This window comes from Anabas testudineus, chromosome 3 (assembly GCF_900324465.2).
Source record: "Anabas testudineus chromosome 3, fAnaTes1.2, whole genome shotgun sequence".
NCBI lineage: Eukaryota > Metazoa > Chordata > Actinopteri > Anabantiformes > Anabantidae > Anabas > Anabas testudineus.
In genome coordinates, this window is record NC_046612.1 from 14111397 (window position 1) to 14126026 (window position 14630).

The following is a 14630-nucleotide window of genomic DNA, read 5'->3' on the forward strand; positions in this document are numbered from 1 at the left end:
CAAAGCTCCTGTATCTCATAAGAGAGCAGTGGAGATGTGTGTGTGTCCTTTTGGGCATGATCACATTGTTTAGCAGTGCTTTGTTTTAAACATGAGCGCACAAAAACAGTCGAACTCTGTCGCTGCTGCTCTCAAGGTTCATGTCGGACGTCTGCAGGCTCAGATCAGCGGAGCTCCTCGTCATCCAGCCACGGCGGCAGCGAGGGAAGCAACAGCAAAAAAGTGGAAGTGATCGACTTGACGCTGGACAGTTCCTCAGACGACGAAGGACAGGATTCACCACCTCCGCCGCCACCGCCGCTGCCTCTTCCAGCCAAAAGAGCGTGTCCCTCGATGTCCCCGACGTCGCCACCCATCATCAACAAGGGGTAAGACACATGCACAGGACTCTTCATGATTTCATTAAATGTGGAAATTAGCCTAATTTACCTGCACACAGTCTAGACGTTCAGTAACTCCTGAGTTTTGCATTAACAACAGTGTGCTGAGAAAAATAAACTCACTGAAACTTTAACTGCTGCATGTTCGGTTCAGAAGTTTGTGGCTTGTTTACCTGTTCATCTCTGTATCTGCCTTCAGAGTGTTGAACCTGCACCACCAGGCCTCTCCTGTGAGCCGTACGCCCAGCATGCCAGCAGTGGAAACCAGTTACATCCCTCCTGTCCCCCCACTTATTCAAGACTACAGGCCGTATTACCACACCCCCAATGATCTTTCAGGTAAAGGAAAACACGTGCAGGATCAACATTGTTGAATATTCATAGCCACATTCTCTCAAAGTAGAAATAAATCTATGTATTAAAAAATAAGTACATGGATTAAAGTTGGCACATCACTGAAACACTCCTACTCCATTATTACTCTCTCCACATTTTTTATGTGTTCTGCACGACTTTATCTTGTTCATGTTTAGTGTAGTGTGCACCACACTGAACATGAACAAGAGAAAGAAAGAAGAAAACTGTCAAACATTAAAGCTGCATGACTATTTCTCAGCAGCTTGATGTTCCTGTGACCACAATTAATTAAATTAAGTTTAGGAAATTTACCCCAGATCCAAAAAAAGGGATTGTTTGAAAATAGTGGATACGAGCCAAAGAAAACTTTAAAACAGATTAAAGCTGACCTCGATCATCAAGGTACAACACTGTCCAGTTGCACCATATGTTGCTTTCTCTGCTCCATGGAAGAGAAACGTGAAAATATTAAGAGAGGTTGCTTGTTGACAAGTCACAGTTCTTCTGGGAGAGTGTAGTTTGGACACATCAGCTACATGTGCACAGAAGAAAAAATTAATCTTTAAAAGTAAAGAATCTGAGCAGAGCAAAACGAAATCAGAAGATTATGAAGGTCTTCAAATACGGCCCATTGTCAGAGGACTCTCTCAAATATATAAAAGCACAGTGAAGAAGATTTGGACTGTTCTGAAGTGTACATTTACATCTGTGGTACAGATTTTTGTAAATGTCCTGCACTGACTCAGCCTGTACTTGATTTGCAGAGTTGAACTTCTTCTCTTTTCTTCAAGGCGACAATCATCAGGTACGTACAACAGTGTTGTTGTGGGAAGACGTGGACATGCTGAATTTATATATTATTTTTATAATTAGTTTTCAGTAGCAACCAGGGGCCACAGTTTATTTTAAAATTAATGCAAGAACTCATCATAAAACTAGATATCTGACTGTACTTAACAAAATCAGTAAATAGATAGATAAATAAACCATATTTTCTCTGTTGCGTTCCTACTACAAGTGAACTCTAAATGTCTGTTTCTGTCTCTGCGGGATGTTGGTTGTGTTGGTTGACACAATATTGACATTTATATAAATGAATCAATATGTCAGTGATTGATTTTACTAACTGTATCCAGAGTGATAATTAAACACTCAGTGTTTAACAAGTCAGATTTTTGAAAGTTTAGTGTCTTTGATGGAGTGAATTCTACGTAGAGCATCAATTTCTCTCCAGGATAGTGACATGAGCTCAGATTTAATTCTTAAATTATTGCAGTTGTTGATTATTTAATGGTCACTGAATTAACGATCATGTCTGTTGTTTCTAAATTCATTGAGGTGAGTTGTTATTAATTTAGACACCAGCACAGTATGTTTTTATATCATTCATTAATGTTGCATTTTCGCTGTGTGTACAAGAACTGAGTCGACTGTGAGACCAGTCGGACCTCAGTGATTTTTATCCCTCAACTTCTCCCATAGGAGTTTCTTTTTTCTGTCTTATTACTTTATGAACTACTTTAAAATCAAACTCATGTAAGTTTGCTGTGTGTTTGTTTTTATTAAGGCCTCTGTTAACTCGAGCACCCTCTGAATGTTGACTCCTCCTGACTAACACGTCCTGTTCTCTTGTGTTTCTCCCACGACTCAGCATTATAACATGGTGATGGCGGCAGCAGCCGCTGCTTCAGCCTCAGACGACCACGAGCTGTTTAACCGCTTCCTGCCGTACACCACTTCATCCCCTGCCTCCCAACTGTTCCTCGACCAATCAGGAGCCTCGTCAGCAGCCACTTCGCTTACCGCGGTGACCAACGGGGCGAGCAACTCGAGCAGTAGCAGCTTGGTCTCATCCAGCAGCCTCCGTGACACACACTCTACACACTCGGGCTCACACTCCTCACACACACACCCCGGGGTGGTGGCCAGCCGGAGCAGCACTGAAGCAGCAGTGGCAGCTATTTACGGCGGGATACCGGACGTGATATCATTGGACTGACTGTAAAAGAGTCACGAAAACACTTAGGGTCCAGCTACAATCCATTAACGAACACAGTCACAAACTGTTTGGCTACAGGGTGAAGTTTTGATCCAGTGACTGGCTCCAAGTTGTCAAACTCATTTGAGTTGAGTTGACAAGAAAGCCTCAAGAAGTGAGCTACAGACCTGAAGGTTTCCTTCACTAGACTGACCAGAGAACAGTTCTGAGTCGTGACCAGCTGTGGATGTTGTGTTAATACACTGACTTCAGATCAGAAACCTGTCAGCATGTGATCCTGCGTTACTGCTATACTGGTACCAATCTGGCACAAACGGCGAGGACCCTACCTGAGCAAAAACAAAAGTCAAAAGAAGAAGGCTGTTTTTTATAAAATCAAGGCGTGGCACCATGTACAGAGAACAAAATATATTTTCCTCTTTTACTTTTGTATATTAAATTGGGACATTTTTAGTATAGTGAGCTGCTTCGTTTGCAGTTTTTAAGTGGATTTTTTTTTCCTTTCACAAAAGCTTATACATATGCCTGTCGCATGTGGTTATCTTTTTCTTTCCTTCTAGCTCTAGCCTCTTTAAATTTTCCATTTGCATCTCTTCAGTATCATCTTCAGTTCTCTCTCCTTTTCTCTTGCTCAAGCTCATTTTTAAATGTGTGGTGTATCATTTCTTTATCCAACGACAAGAACCGAGATGCTGAATTTACAGTTTATTCATGTACTGATGGTTTTATTATGCTTTTAAGTTATGTAAGATATTTGAACAGTTATAAATATATATATATATATATATATATATATATATATATATATATATATATATATATATATATATATATATATATATATGCATTCCCTTTGACCTTCAGGTTAATGCTGTGGGGAGTGCGTAGGTGGAAATTAGCCATTTCTGGTTTTTCATTTTCACTGCTTGATTTGCATCTCTTTCTAAAGACTCTATCGGCACACAGCATTTTCAAACGGAGACTTTTTGATGATTTATATTTGCCAAATTAGATTTATGAGCTGAAAGAGTTTTGTTTGTCTTTTTGTTTTGCACAATGCCAAAAAACATACGGTACTTATGAAAATGATCACAATTATCAGATCTGTCTTTTCAGCTGGTGGTTGTTCAGACTCTCTTTACTCTTTGTCTTTTCTGTTTCATGTTTGTTGCGCGACTGTTAGTAAAGGACGGTAATGAAGCAGCATCAGGCCTTTTAAAGAGACGAGTCTGTGGCGTGTACCGCAGCTCTGCTTTGAAGTTTAAACCGGTGCCTGATTGTTCGGGACAGCGTTTTTTAATCTTAAGAATGTCTTAAATGGTCACAACAAGCTCTGCCCCATCACTGTCTGAGTGTTTCGTTAAGATTTGACTTGTGTCTGATTTCTTGAACCGTCTGGGGAGTAATGTTTGGGAGAAGCATAGTGAAGTGTGAGCAGACTGTTCAGTGCCACAGTGAAAGTGGGAGGACCCATCATGACTGGGCGCGGGGCCAGCTGGTTTAAAAATAAATGACCTGTCTGGAACTTAAACACGCTACACGATCATCAGTGTAGGGGAGTGTCAAAGATTAACGTCGATGGCATTCAGCTGAAAAACAGGGTTTTCTCATGAATGTATTGTACAGTTTTCACACTGTTGATCCACCGCAGTTATTGACAGAACCATGTTATAGTGGGCTGCTGTGGTGTGGCCACATTATTAGTGACATACAGCAGCTCTGGTTTCCTTTCTGCCCCTTCAGCCTGTGTGACCTTGAAAACTCACTGCTTATCAGTCTCCTCTCGATGTTCCTCTTCCAGACAACAGAAACAGGCAGCTCACTTCAAAGCTAATTATTCCCGCCACCATGAGATAATCACTTCTGACAGAAGCCCCCATCACCTGACATCCTCTGCCATGTCCTGAAGCAACTAAGTGGGAGACAACCCACAGTGACCCCCCAGCCCTCCTCAGCCTCCCTCGCTCTTGGCATTTTTAACTTTATTCCCGGCTCTCAAGCTGATTCAATCATTTGCCGGAACAAGTCTTCTGTATTTCTTGTGTTGTGCAGTATTTTATTTATTTTGTATTCTTATTTCTTTATATTATATTTTTACAAATGGTTTGATTTCCGTGGGAGAGAGTGTGAGTCGCTGTTGTGATATGATTTTATTTAATATGCATTTTATTATTCTTTTGCCATCAGAATAGTTTAGTTATTTGTCATAGAAATACTCTGTATTTCACTGGGAGCTGACACGGGTAACGCATTATAATAAGGCCACAAAACACATGCTTAATTAAGTTTGTGTTCATTATTCAATGTGTGAATTAATTCAGAATGGATGATAATATTTTGTTGCTCACCATTAAGAAACTAAAGAATCACTGTGAGTTTCTACATTTAGTTAAATTATTTCGTACATAAATCTGTCTGCCACCAAGTTAGCAGGAAGCCAGTTGTACAGATGAAGGACAAGAAGAATTACTTTAGAAATATGAAACTTCTTTTATCAAACAGCAGGGCTCCACCAGTGCCAACAACAGTCAGTGCACCACTGTGATCCAGATCGAAGTATCTGAATTTATCTAATATGAAATACATCGATAACTTTATGGGTAAATATACCTGAAAACTAAGAACATCCCCATCACTCTCAGCTATACTTTCTGTGAAGTGCTGATCAGCGGTGCACAAGATAAACTTTATACCTGCCAGACGTCTGCACGATCACATGGTCACTGTCAGTTTCCATACTGACGTTAGTAATATGGCTCACAGACAAGTCAGCTGTGTTTATATAGCACATTTTAAAAGCAATTCAAAATGCTTTATGGGCAAAGAGAAACATCATAATGACATTAAAAACAATAAGCAATAAAAATCAGAATATAACTATCGAGACAAAATAAACCGAGATTTAAAATACAGAAAGTAGAATAGTCAAAGATGATGGTACTGCTGCACCTAATTATCGTGTAGTCTCATTAATCTTACTCCTTCTCACTTCATTAGCGTAGGCCGCTGACGTTTTCTTTAACATGTTCAAACCATTTTCCTCCTCTGCCAGCTGACAACTGCTGGATGCTTTTGGTTTTAGAGCACGCTCGTCTTCTGTGCTGTGCTCAGCTCCTGTAAAAGCAACAGGTTTCTGTGTGTTTGTTGTTTCTAATATCTCTGTCCAACAATCAATCACATGCACATTTGGTGATGTAGAAATTGTCTGTAGGAGACAGACAGGCAGTATTTAAGTCTTCAACAACTGTATTCCAGATAATTTGGTGGCATATTAATTCATATATGATGTAACTTTTGAGTTCAGTGATTATCTTATGCTGTGTTTGTACCTTTTAATATGAAGTGTTACCTTGACTTGCTAATATTGATGAAGACGTTGATCCTTTAGTTTCCATCTTGTTAGTTTAAATATTAATTACCAGTATTTGGACATTTGATCATGTGGTCACAGTTAATTCATGAATTTAATCGTGATTTAATTTATTTAAATGTCTTTCCTCGCACTGCGATGCAGAAAGGTCACGATTACCTACATGAAGAGAGACTGGACCACGCTGAATGTGTTTCTGTTGAAGTGCCCTTCATCCAGGGCTCTATATATTCTCAAAAAGTCACCCCTCCAATTTGTTTCATTGCGCATCCACGGCTTCCTGCTGTGGATCAAAATTGTTCCTCTGTCATTATTGAGGTTGTTTTTTCTCCTTCACTCTCCAACAAATTAGTCCATTTTGTTAGAAATGTCAGATGGAGTATAGAGGTGGACAAGCACAGACCATCTCAGTCACTCTCCAGCTTCAGTCACACACTGGTGTGAACATGTGCATAGTATATATACAGCATTTCATGTGTTTGCTGGTTTCAACTCTGTGTGAGGACACTGGGACAAAACCAGCGACTGCAGAAGGAAGTGAATTCTTTAAAAGCCACTTTAATCACTAGTTACTCTTCATGGTGTTTTCCAAAGCTCCACAGGCAAACGTGACAAGCAGCTCACACTTTTGGTTGTCATGATGTCTCACTTTACATAGAAAAGGGAAAACAATGTGTATATTATGTCTGTATGGAAACCTGAAAACTGAAAGTTCAGATCCAAACGTGGTTGTTTGATGTCTGTTTGTATGCTTTTTGTGGGTCAGTTCAGAGTGAGAGAATAAATTTAATTTATATATTTTTTAGAAAATGAAAGCTGTACTATTATATATTAAAAAAAACAAAAGACTGTGGCCAATAATGAGTCTCACACAACTGAAATAATTTCAAAGTCAGACTCGAGTTAACATCTGCACTCACTGCCTTAAAATATTCACAGGTTCTGTTTCACGGCTCCAATCCGAGAAAAATCATAAAAAGGCTTTTTCAAGGACGGTAAGGAGAAGACGGTGTACAGGAGACCCTTGTCAGTTTGTACAAATATACCAAGTGAAAAAAATATTTATTACCTGCATTGGAAGAAATTGTTTACTTATTGAATGTTACCTGTTTATGTAGAGAAGTTTAGGTGTAATAAAATGCATTCTGTTATTTCTCTCTCTCTGTGTATTTAATCTCTGTGGTGGAGGAACATGTTGCACTGGTGACATTTGACGGGCCTGTTACACATTAACTGGACACTGGGTGGCAGCAGAGAGTCGTTGGATCAACTTTCCACTTACTGTCTCTCCACAAAACTAATTACACTCGCTTTGCTCTGTCCACTCCGGTCGGCGCCGCCTTCTTGGCTGCGGCACAATATACATTTAAAGAAACGCTCAGATGATTAATTAGATGTTTATTCAGCTGATAGAGGAGCATCCGTTACCCACAAGACTGATGGACGCACCACCCCAACCCCACCCCGACCGGAGTTCTCAGGGCAGTGATGCTGGATTATCATCCATGTAGAAGAGAGGAGGGCAGCTGACAGGACAGGAGGGTGGGGAGGACGCAGACGGAGCAGTTGTGATGGCATCATGTACTTATCACCACGGTGGCACTTTCACATCCAGCTCGACTGGGACATAATTGTTTTATCCAGCTTCACTGTAGATTGCGCACTGCCTGTGAGCTGCTCACATTATGAATGAGAACAACGAGAGCGTTTGTCTGAACAGGTCACTGATGGAGATGGACCGATTCAGCAACCTGGAGGACATCGACGTGACAGCTGACGGGAGCCCGGTTCTGAGGTTCCTCATCTGCCTCGTTTATTCCGTAGTGTGCGCTGCGGGTCTGATGGGCAACCTGCTAGTCCTCTTCTTCATTAGGGTCAAACAAGAGAGGAAGAAATCCACAGTGAACTTCTTTGTGCTCAACTTGGCGGTGACTGACCTGCAGTTTGTTCTCACTCTGCCCTTCTGGGCCGTGGACACTGCGCTGGACTTCAGCTGGCCGTTTGGAGACGCCATGTGCAAAATCATCCTCTCCATCACCGTGATGAACATGTACGCCAGCGTGTTTTTCCTCACTGCCATGAGTGTGACCCGCTACTGGTCCCTCGCCTCTGCTCTGAAGAACAGAACTGTGCACAAGTCTTATTCCGCTAAACTGGTCTGCGCAGTTATTTGGACACTGGCGACTTTGGCTACAGCTCCGACGTCGATATTCTCAACTGTCAGCAACGTCACCGGAGAAAAACTGTGTTTGCTGAAGTTTCCTGGTGGTCAGTACTGGTTAGCAGTTTATCACATCCAGAAAATACTTGTAGGGTTCGTGTTGCCAATGTCCATCGTGTCCATCAGCTACATCATGCTACTGCGTTTCATCCGCAATCGGAGTATGAAAACAAGCAACCCTAAACGGAGGTCTCAGGTCACAAAATCTGTCACCATCGTGGTGTTGTCCTTCTTCCTGTGCTGGATGCCGAACCATGCCATCACTCTGTGGAGTGTGCTGGTGAAAATGAACGCTGCAAACTGGGACAAAGCTTATTACATTGTCCACACATATGTGTTCCCACTGACCATCTGCCTGGCGCACACAAACAGCTGCCTGAACCCGATTATTTACTGCCTCATGAGGAAGGAGTTTCGGAACAAACTGAGAGGTCTGCTTCACAGGGGATAGTGGTTTGCAACATTGGAAATTAGTCTACAGAGTGTGCGAAGTGTTTGGTTAAAGCGCAACCATGACGCACCGAGCGCGCACGGGTAAAAGGACACTGAAGACGGCACAAAAAGCACAAACGAGACAAGCGGCGTTATGTCATTACTGTTTACTTCAATGGGCTCCAAGAAAATCTAACTTTCATCTGTGCTTCTTGTCTTTAAACGATTGCGTAATGTGGATTATTCAGTAGGAAAACCACCGCAGCTGGTCCAAGGCAAAGCGATTCTAATGGCTTATGTTGTGTGAAAATATTAAATATACACCACTGCGGCTTTGCTTGTTAAGTGACTGTTAGGAGTGACCAGAATATGTGTGATCGCGTGAAAAACAGCGCTTCTTATATCTCTCTGTGAATGTCTTGGCAAATAATGTAATCAATGTTCAATACATGCTTATGAGACACCAGTGGATTCAAACATCACCTCATCACTTACAGAAGCAAAGTGATGGTGCAGGTCAGAAACTAACGCGCCAAAGTCAAGAGGGGACAAAGGGCATCAAAGTGTAAATGACTTATTATTGTTGTAATTATGCAAAAAAGAAATATGTGATAATAAGTGATAATAAAAATATACTGAAGTGGACACACGGGTCACTGTTCCTCTACAGGGCAGAATAAAACTGATGACATCAATATCATCTTATTATAACTGTATTCTTGAACCCAGTTCACCTGTGAATTAGGTTATAAAAGAACCTGTGAACATCACAGGTGTCTCCCTTTTTGGCCTGAGCCGTGTCTAAAGCTCTGCAGTTCCACAGTAACAAGCCCTCATGAAGAGGGTGGAAGGCAAACGAGCATCAGAAGTGCTGCACTCCAGCTGAAACACAGGTGCACGACTGTTTAGGAGGAATAGGATAATAATCTCGGTCACAATAACAGAAGGCGCAGTGGCTGCTAAATATTCCAACATGAAAACAATCTCAGAACAGGCCCCAAAAATCTCCCAACAGCTTGGTACAGTATGTACCCAGACTGAACGGAATATAACACCTTTGAAGTAGCTGAAAGCTTGAAGTAGAGAAATAAAACCCCTCCAGCAAAGAGCAGCTGAAATGAAACGTCTGTGAAAAATGGAAGGTTTAGGTAGGTAGGTTTGTAGACGACTGTATCCTCCACGACCAGGAAGAACAAACGTGTCATCAAAAATAAAGGTGGACAAAAAAGATTCCTAAATAAAGTACTGGAATCTCATCAGCGAAGTTGGATTTTAATCTGGATTAAATTTAAAAAAATCAAATGAAACATTAGTGATATTGACAAATGGTATGACCACTTTTGTTATTGTATAATTTATTATGTACGAGTCAGCAATGATAAGATTAGATTAGATAAGTGACAACAGTGAACATGCTACTCACAAAGTAACACAGATGCACACTGAAGCTAATGGGTTCAGACATCATTAACATGCAAAGCAGGCAAATCAAATGGATTTTAATGCTCAAGACAGGCTCCTCTTAAAAATCACTCATCAGGGAAGAGCGTCTGCCACATACACAAAGGCCTTACTCTCTGCATGGAAGTGAAATCTACAGCCCATGTGTACACCCAGCTGATTAGTCATATTAATACATTCATAGAAGAAACTCAGCTCTATTTAGAGCGGTCAACACAGTGATGCATCAGTAAAAGTAATATAACAAACATGTAACAGAAAATTAGTTATTCTGCATGAGTCTACTTTAGTTTTGTTTTAATAGAACAAGCTCCACCTTAATCAACAACAACAATAACACACTGTTCACTCATTTATGCATTTATATAAACAAAGAGGAGCCACGTTTGAAGAGGAATTGTCTATGTGGAAGGTTTCATTTGTATTCAAAGAGGGTTGTTCTGGTATTTTTACTTAATGCTGTTAATACTTCCTCCTTGACTGTCATCAGGGTTTTACAATGTGTCTCCTACATACATTTCAAGATAGTGAATTATCTCAAACATTACATTTTTGTGTCACCTCACAGTTTGTCATCTTTGCTGGTGACTTCATTCTGAGGATGTACATTAAGTCTTGCAAAGGTCGATTTCCAGACTCATCACAGTGTGACAGTGTGATGTTTTTTAGATAGTTGTTAAAAGCACTTAGCAGATCTCCTCTTAGGAAACTGAAATGGTGTCATTGTTCACTGCATATCCCAGAAAATTAAAGTGAGGAAAAACTCCAATCAACCCCAGTGTTGGTCGTATACTGTTAATGGAATTGCTTCCGTTCCACGGCACATTGTGAGTGTAGCTTGCCATTATGTTTTTCTATTGAATTGCACAGTTATTGTTACAATAATTCAGAACCAGAAAAAAAAAAACAGAAGCAAATTGCAAGAAAAAACCTCCTGGTGATTCCAGCAGTGGTGAAATGCTTTGCTGTTTTTTTCTTTTATACGTTTTTGACAGTAACTATGACAACTTAAAGGGCCATTAGCTAACTGGCAGCAAATTAAGATCAATTTTAAAGTCCTCAAGGTCCATGATTATACTGTGTGTGTGTGTGTGTGTGTGTGTGTGTGTGTGTGTGTGTGTGTGTGTGTGTGTGTGTGTGTGTGTGTGTGTGTGTGTGTGTGTGTGTGTGTGTGTGTGTGTGTTGTGTGTGTGTGTGTGTGTGTGTGTTCCTGCCCATTTGTGTCCTTATTTCTTTGCAGGAACAGAATTGTGTCTTTTGAATATCTCTTATTTTTAATATGTGTCAGATGAAACTGTGTCAGCAAAAGTACTGAGGTGTTATGAGCAAAATGTACTTTAAGTTTCAAAAGTAAAAGTAGCACTTGTGACTGATGTGTGACTATTTATTTTTGAGACTGATTGCTCTCTTGAATCATTCAGTACAAGCAGCATTTTAACGATGTAACTGCTTGGGATGGATTTATATACAGTTAGATACTTCTACTTATACTTAAACTGATACTTTATACTTAAATATTTCCATTTTATTGTGAAATACTGAATAAGAGTACCTCTCGTGTCTCAAGTAGCCATTTAAATGAACCATCTTTCACCAAACTTTGAAAACCACTAATTACATTTTTATAGTGCATTTATTTAAATTATATGTTTTGTCATTTGTCACAGTATTTATCATATACTGGAGTAAACTGTACAGACTTCCCTTTGATATTAAGGTGAGTAGATGCAGAAAGCTGAAACTGGACTTACTTTTGTAACAATTCTTTTAGTAAATGGGCACTTTTTGTAAATAACACTGACTGTAAATTATCTGAGAATCAGAACCACACAGGAAACTGTCCAACACTGAAAGAAGAGAACCACAGGAAACACAATTTATCTGCCCCGTACCAAACAGTATGAATCATGAAACCACAGGTGTTCAACTTCCATCAGGCTTTCTCCGGCCACTTATTACTGATGAAACTTGGTTTGATTGTGAAAATGTTCCACTCGTCTCTATATTTGGGTTGCATACTGCACTTAGCTGCTCTTAACCACACTTTTCTTTTCCAGAGACTCAGAACTCGGGGATGTCTTGATTTCCAAGTTTCTTGAGACAATGACCCCAAACACACCTCTGGGTATTCTAAGAGCCATTTGTCCAAGACGGCGAATGATGAAGTGCGGCATCAGATGACCTGGCCTCTACAATCACCCAATCTGACTCCAACTGAGGTGGTTTGGATTGAGTTGGACTGGAGGCTGAAGAAAAAGCCTCCAACAAGTACTCCACAGCCTGAGACACTTAGTTAGGTTTTATTGCACCAAAAGCAGAAAGGGGATGGTAGTGTGGAGACCGTGGGACCAGGGCCACGCACCAGGACTTTCGAACCAGTAGGTGGATCTGGGGCAGGATCTACCAGGGAGACACAGGTGAGTACACAGGTTAGTAACCACAAAGAGTTAAACATAGGTAATTAAAGGAACTCATGTCCAGGTGCAGACGATGGGGCCCAGTCTGGGGAGCGAGTGCAAAGGCTGTGGAGAGCAGAGGCCAGAGGACACCGAGGGGGCTGAGAGTGTGGCACAAGAGGAAGCGGAAAGAAGATGGTGGCCCCGTGGGCGGAGAGAGACACGTATTAAAGGAGTCAAACAAGTACACAGGCATGGGACAGAGGAGTCAAAACAGAGATACAATCCTCCACAAAAACACAGTCAGTGCAGGCCAGAGAACCAGAATCCAGAAAACAAAGTCCAGACACAGAGCAGAGGTCTGAAACCAGAGAGGGGTCAGTCATGCAGAGGGGCCAGAGGAAAACAAGGTTAAAGATCCAGAGACAGTGCAGGAGAATAATCAGAAACTGATTTACAGTCATACATGGGTTCAGGCAGAGGAGGGTCAGAACAGGCAGGAGTCAAAGTCGCCAGAAAACAACTGTACGCTGAGAGATCAAGGCTGGAGAGGTGATTCAGTAGACGAGTGCAGACAATCCGGCAAACTAAAGGTGACTTTAGGAAGTGTCGTGAAATCTTCTAAATAAAAGTGGAAAAACACAGGTGACGACATCATGACTCTGCAACATTGTCATCAAAGCAAAAGGTGGCTATCAAAAATTGGAAATATAAAATATGTTCTTGGTTATTTAACAGTTTTTTGTTGACTACATCATTTCATATTTGTTCTGCCATAATTTCATTGTCTTTGGTATTAATAAAATAATAATAATAATAATAATAATAAAAACTAAAAAAAAAGAAGTAAAGGAGACAGAGGGTCCAACTTTTGAGTGGTTGTTGTGTTCGGCTAGTTTGTGTGACAGTCCAGTCTGTTCTATTAAATGAAATATATTTAGTTTGGAGAGATGGCTCATCACAAGATGACGATACTTTCCATTTCTGTCACAGCAAATTAGTCTGTGTTAGTGATCATTTTTTGTGTAGTTGTGGCTCATCAAGCTGCACAGAGAACATTCAGTCCTTCAATGTGTTGTTGATGATAAATATACATTCTCAAACACTGAGCTGAAGTCAGGCTTCTTAAGTATGATGTGGGCAGATACAGAGCGATTCATCTTCAATAAAACACAAAAAGCTGTTTCCTTTGTGGAGAAGGTCGTAGCTACATTTACTCATTGTGTTTAATTGCATCCATCTTTTTACTTAACCTTCACAGGTCCATATGTTAAAACTGCTCCTAAATATCAGATTATATTTTGTTGTATTACTTATTAACACTATATAAAGCACAGTATGGTGTTTTGTTTTTTTTTGCACATTTTCATGCTGAAAAATGCTTCTGAAAAACATGTACATAGACATGTACGTTATTTTACATGAAAAGGTACCAGTTGTCTTTCAGATATTTCTTCGCCTTTCTGACATGGTACATGTATAATGACTGTTTTGTCTTTTGTCATACAGTGCCACATCAATAATCTTTATTTAAAACCTTTATTAAAATCAAAAAGTTGCACTTATATCCTATGAAACTAAAGCAACTCTTTCCAGAGCATTTTATTTTATAGTTCTTCTCCTTGCTTTGTACCTCCATGTATGTCTCTTTGGATAATAGCCTCCACCAAATACCTAAATGTAAATGTAAATGTAAATACTTTGCTAGTTCTTCTGGGGATGTTAGCGGACAGCTGTGGCTGCAGGGACCTAGTGGCTTTCCAGTATCTTACACAAATACTGTAATGATCCATTACAGGAGACTGAAGCCAGTTGATGCAGTGGCACTCGTTCTGACTTCACATCGTGGTACTCCATATCATTCCCACTGGACTTTACTTCATTTGTCTTAGAATGGAAAAACATGGAAAAACAGAGAGCTTAAATCTTAAGTAGGCCTGTCATTTCTTCTTTGGAGACTGAAGCCACATGTTGTGTCTCCTCTACTAATAAGCAAAGGAGGACACGAGAGATA

General features: G+C 40.5%; 2 protein-coding genes across 5 annotated transcripts in view; both read left to right on the forward strand.

Annotated features, from left to right (window-relative positions):
* Window positions 1-7257, forward strand: part of pias1a (protein inhibitor of activated STAT, 1a) — a 40947-nt gene extending 33690 nt beyond the window's left edge. For 3 of the 4 annotated variants that reach the window (XM_026378288.1, XM_026378289.1, XM_026378286.1), the window contains exons 10-13: window positions 137-368; window positions 580-719; window positions 1502-1542; window positions 2389-7257. In XM_026378288.1, coding sequence (XP_026234073.1) covers window positions 137-368; window positions 580-719; window positions 1502-1542; window positions 2389-2736 — 761 coding nt within the window. In that variant the 3' untranslated portion in view covers window positions 2737-7257. The remainder of the gene's footprint in view (window positions 1-136; window positions 369-579; window positions 720-1501; window positions 1543-2388) is intronic. The other variant, XM_026378287.1, reaches the window with a different exon arrangement.
* Window positions 7258-7644: 387 nt separating this feature from the next.
* On the forward strand, window positions 7645-9394 carry LOC113174527 (relaxin-3 receptor 1-like). Its single transcript, XM_026378587.1, has one exon. It carries the CDS (start codon window positions 7792-7794, stop codon window positions 8776-8778), a length of 987 nt encoding a protein of 328 aa, XP_026234372.1. The 5' UTR covers window positions 7645-7791; the 3' UTR covers window positions 8779-9394.
* Window positions 9395-14630: the final 5236 nt, after the last annotated feature.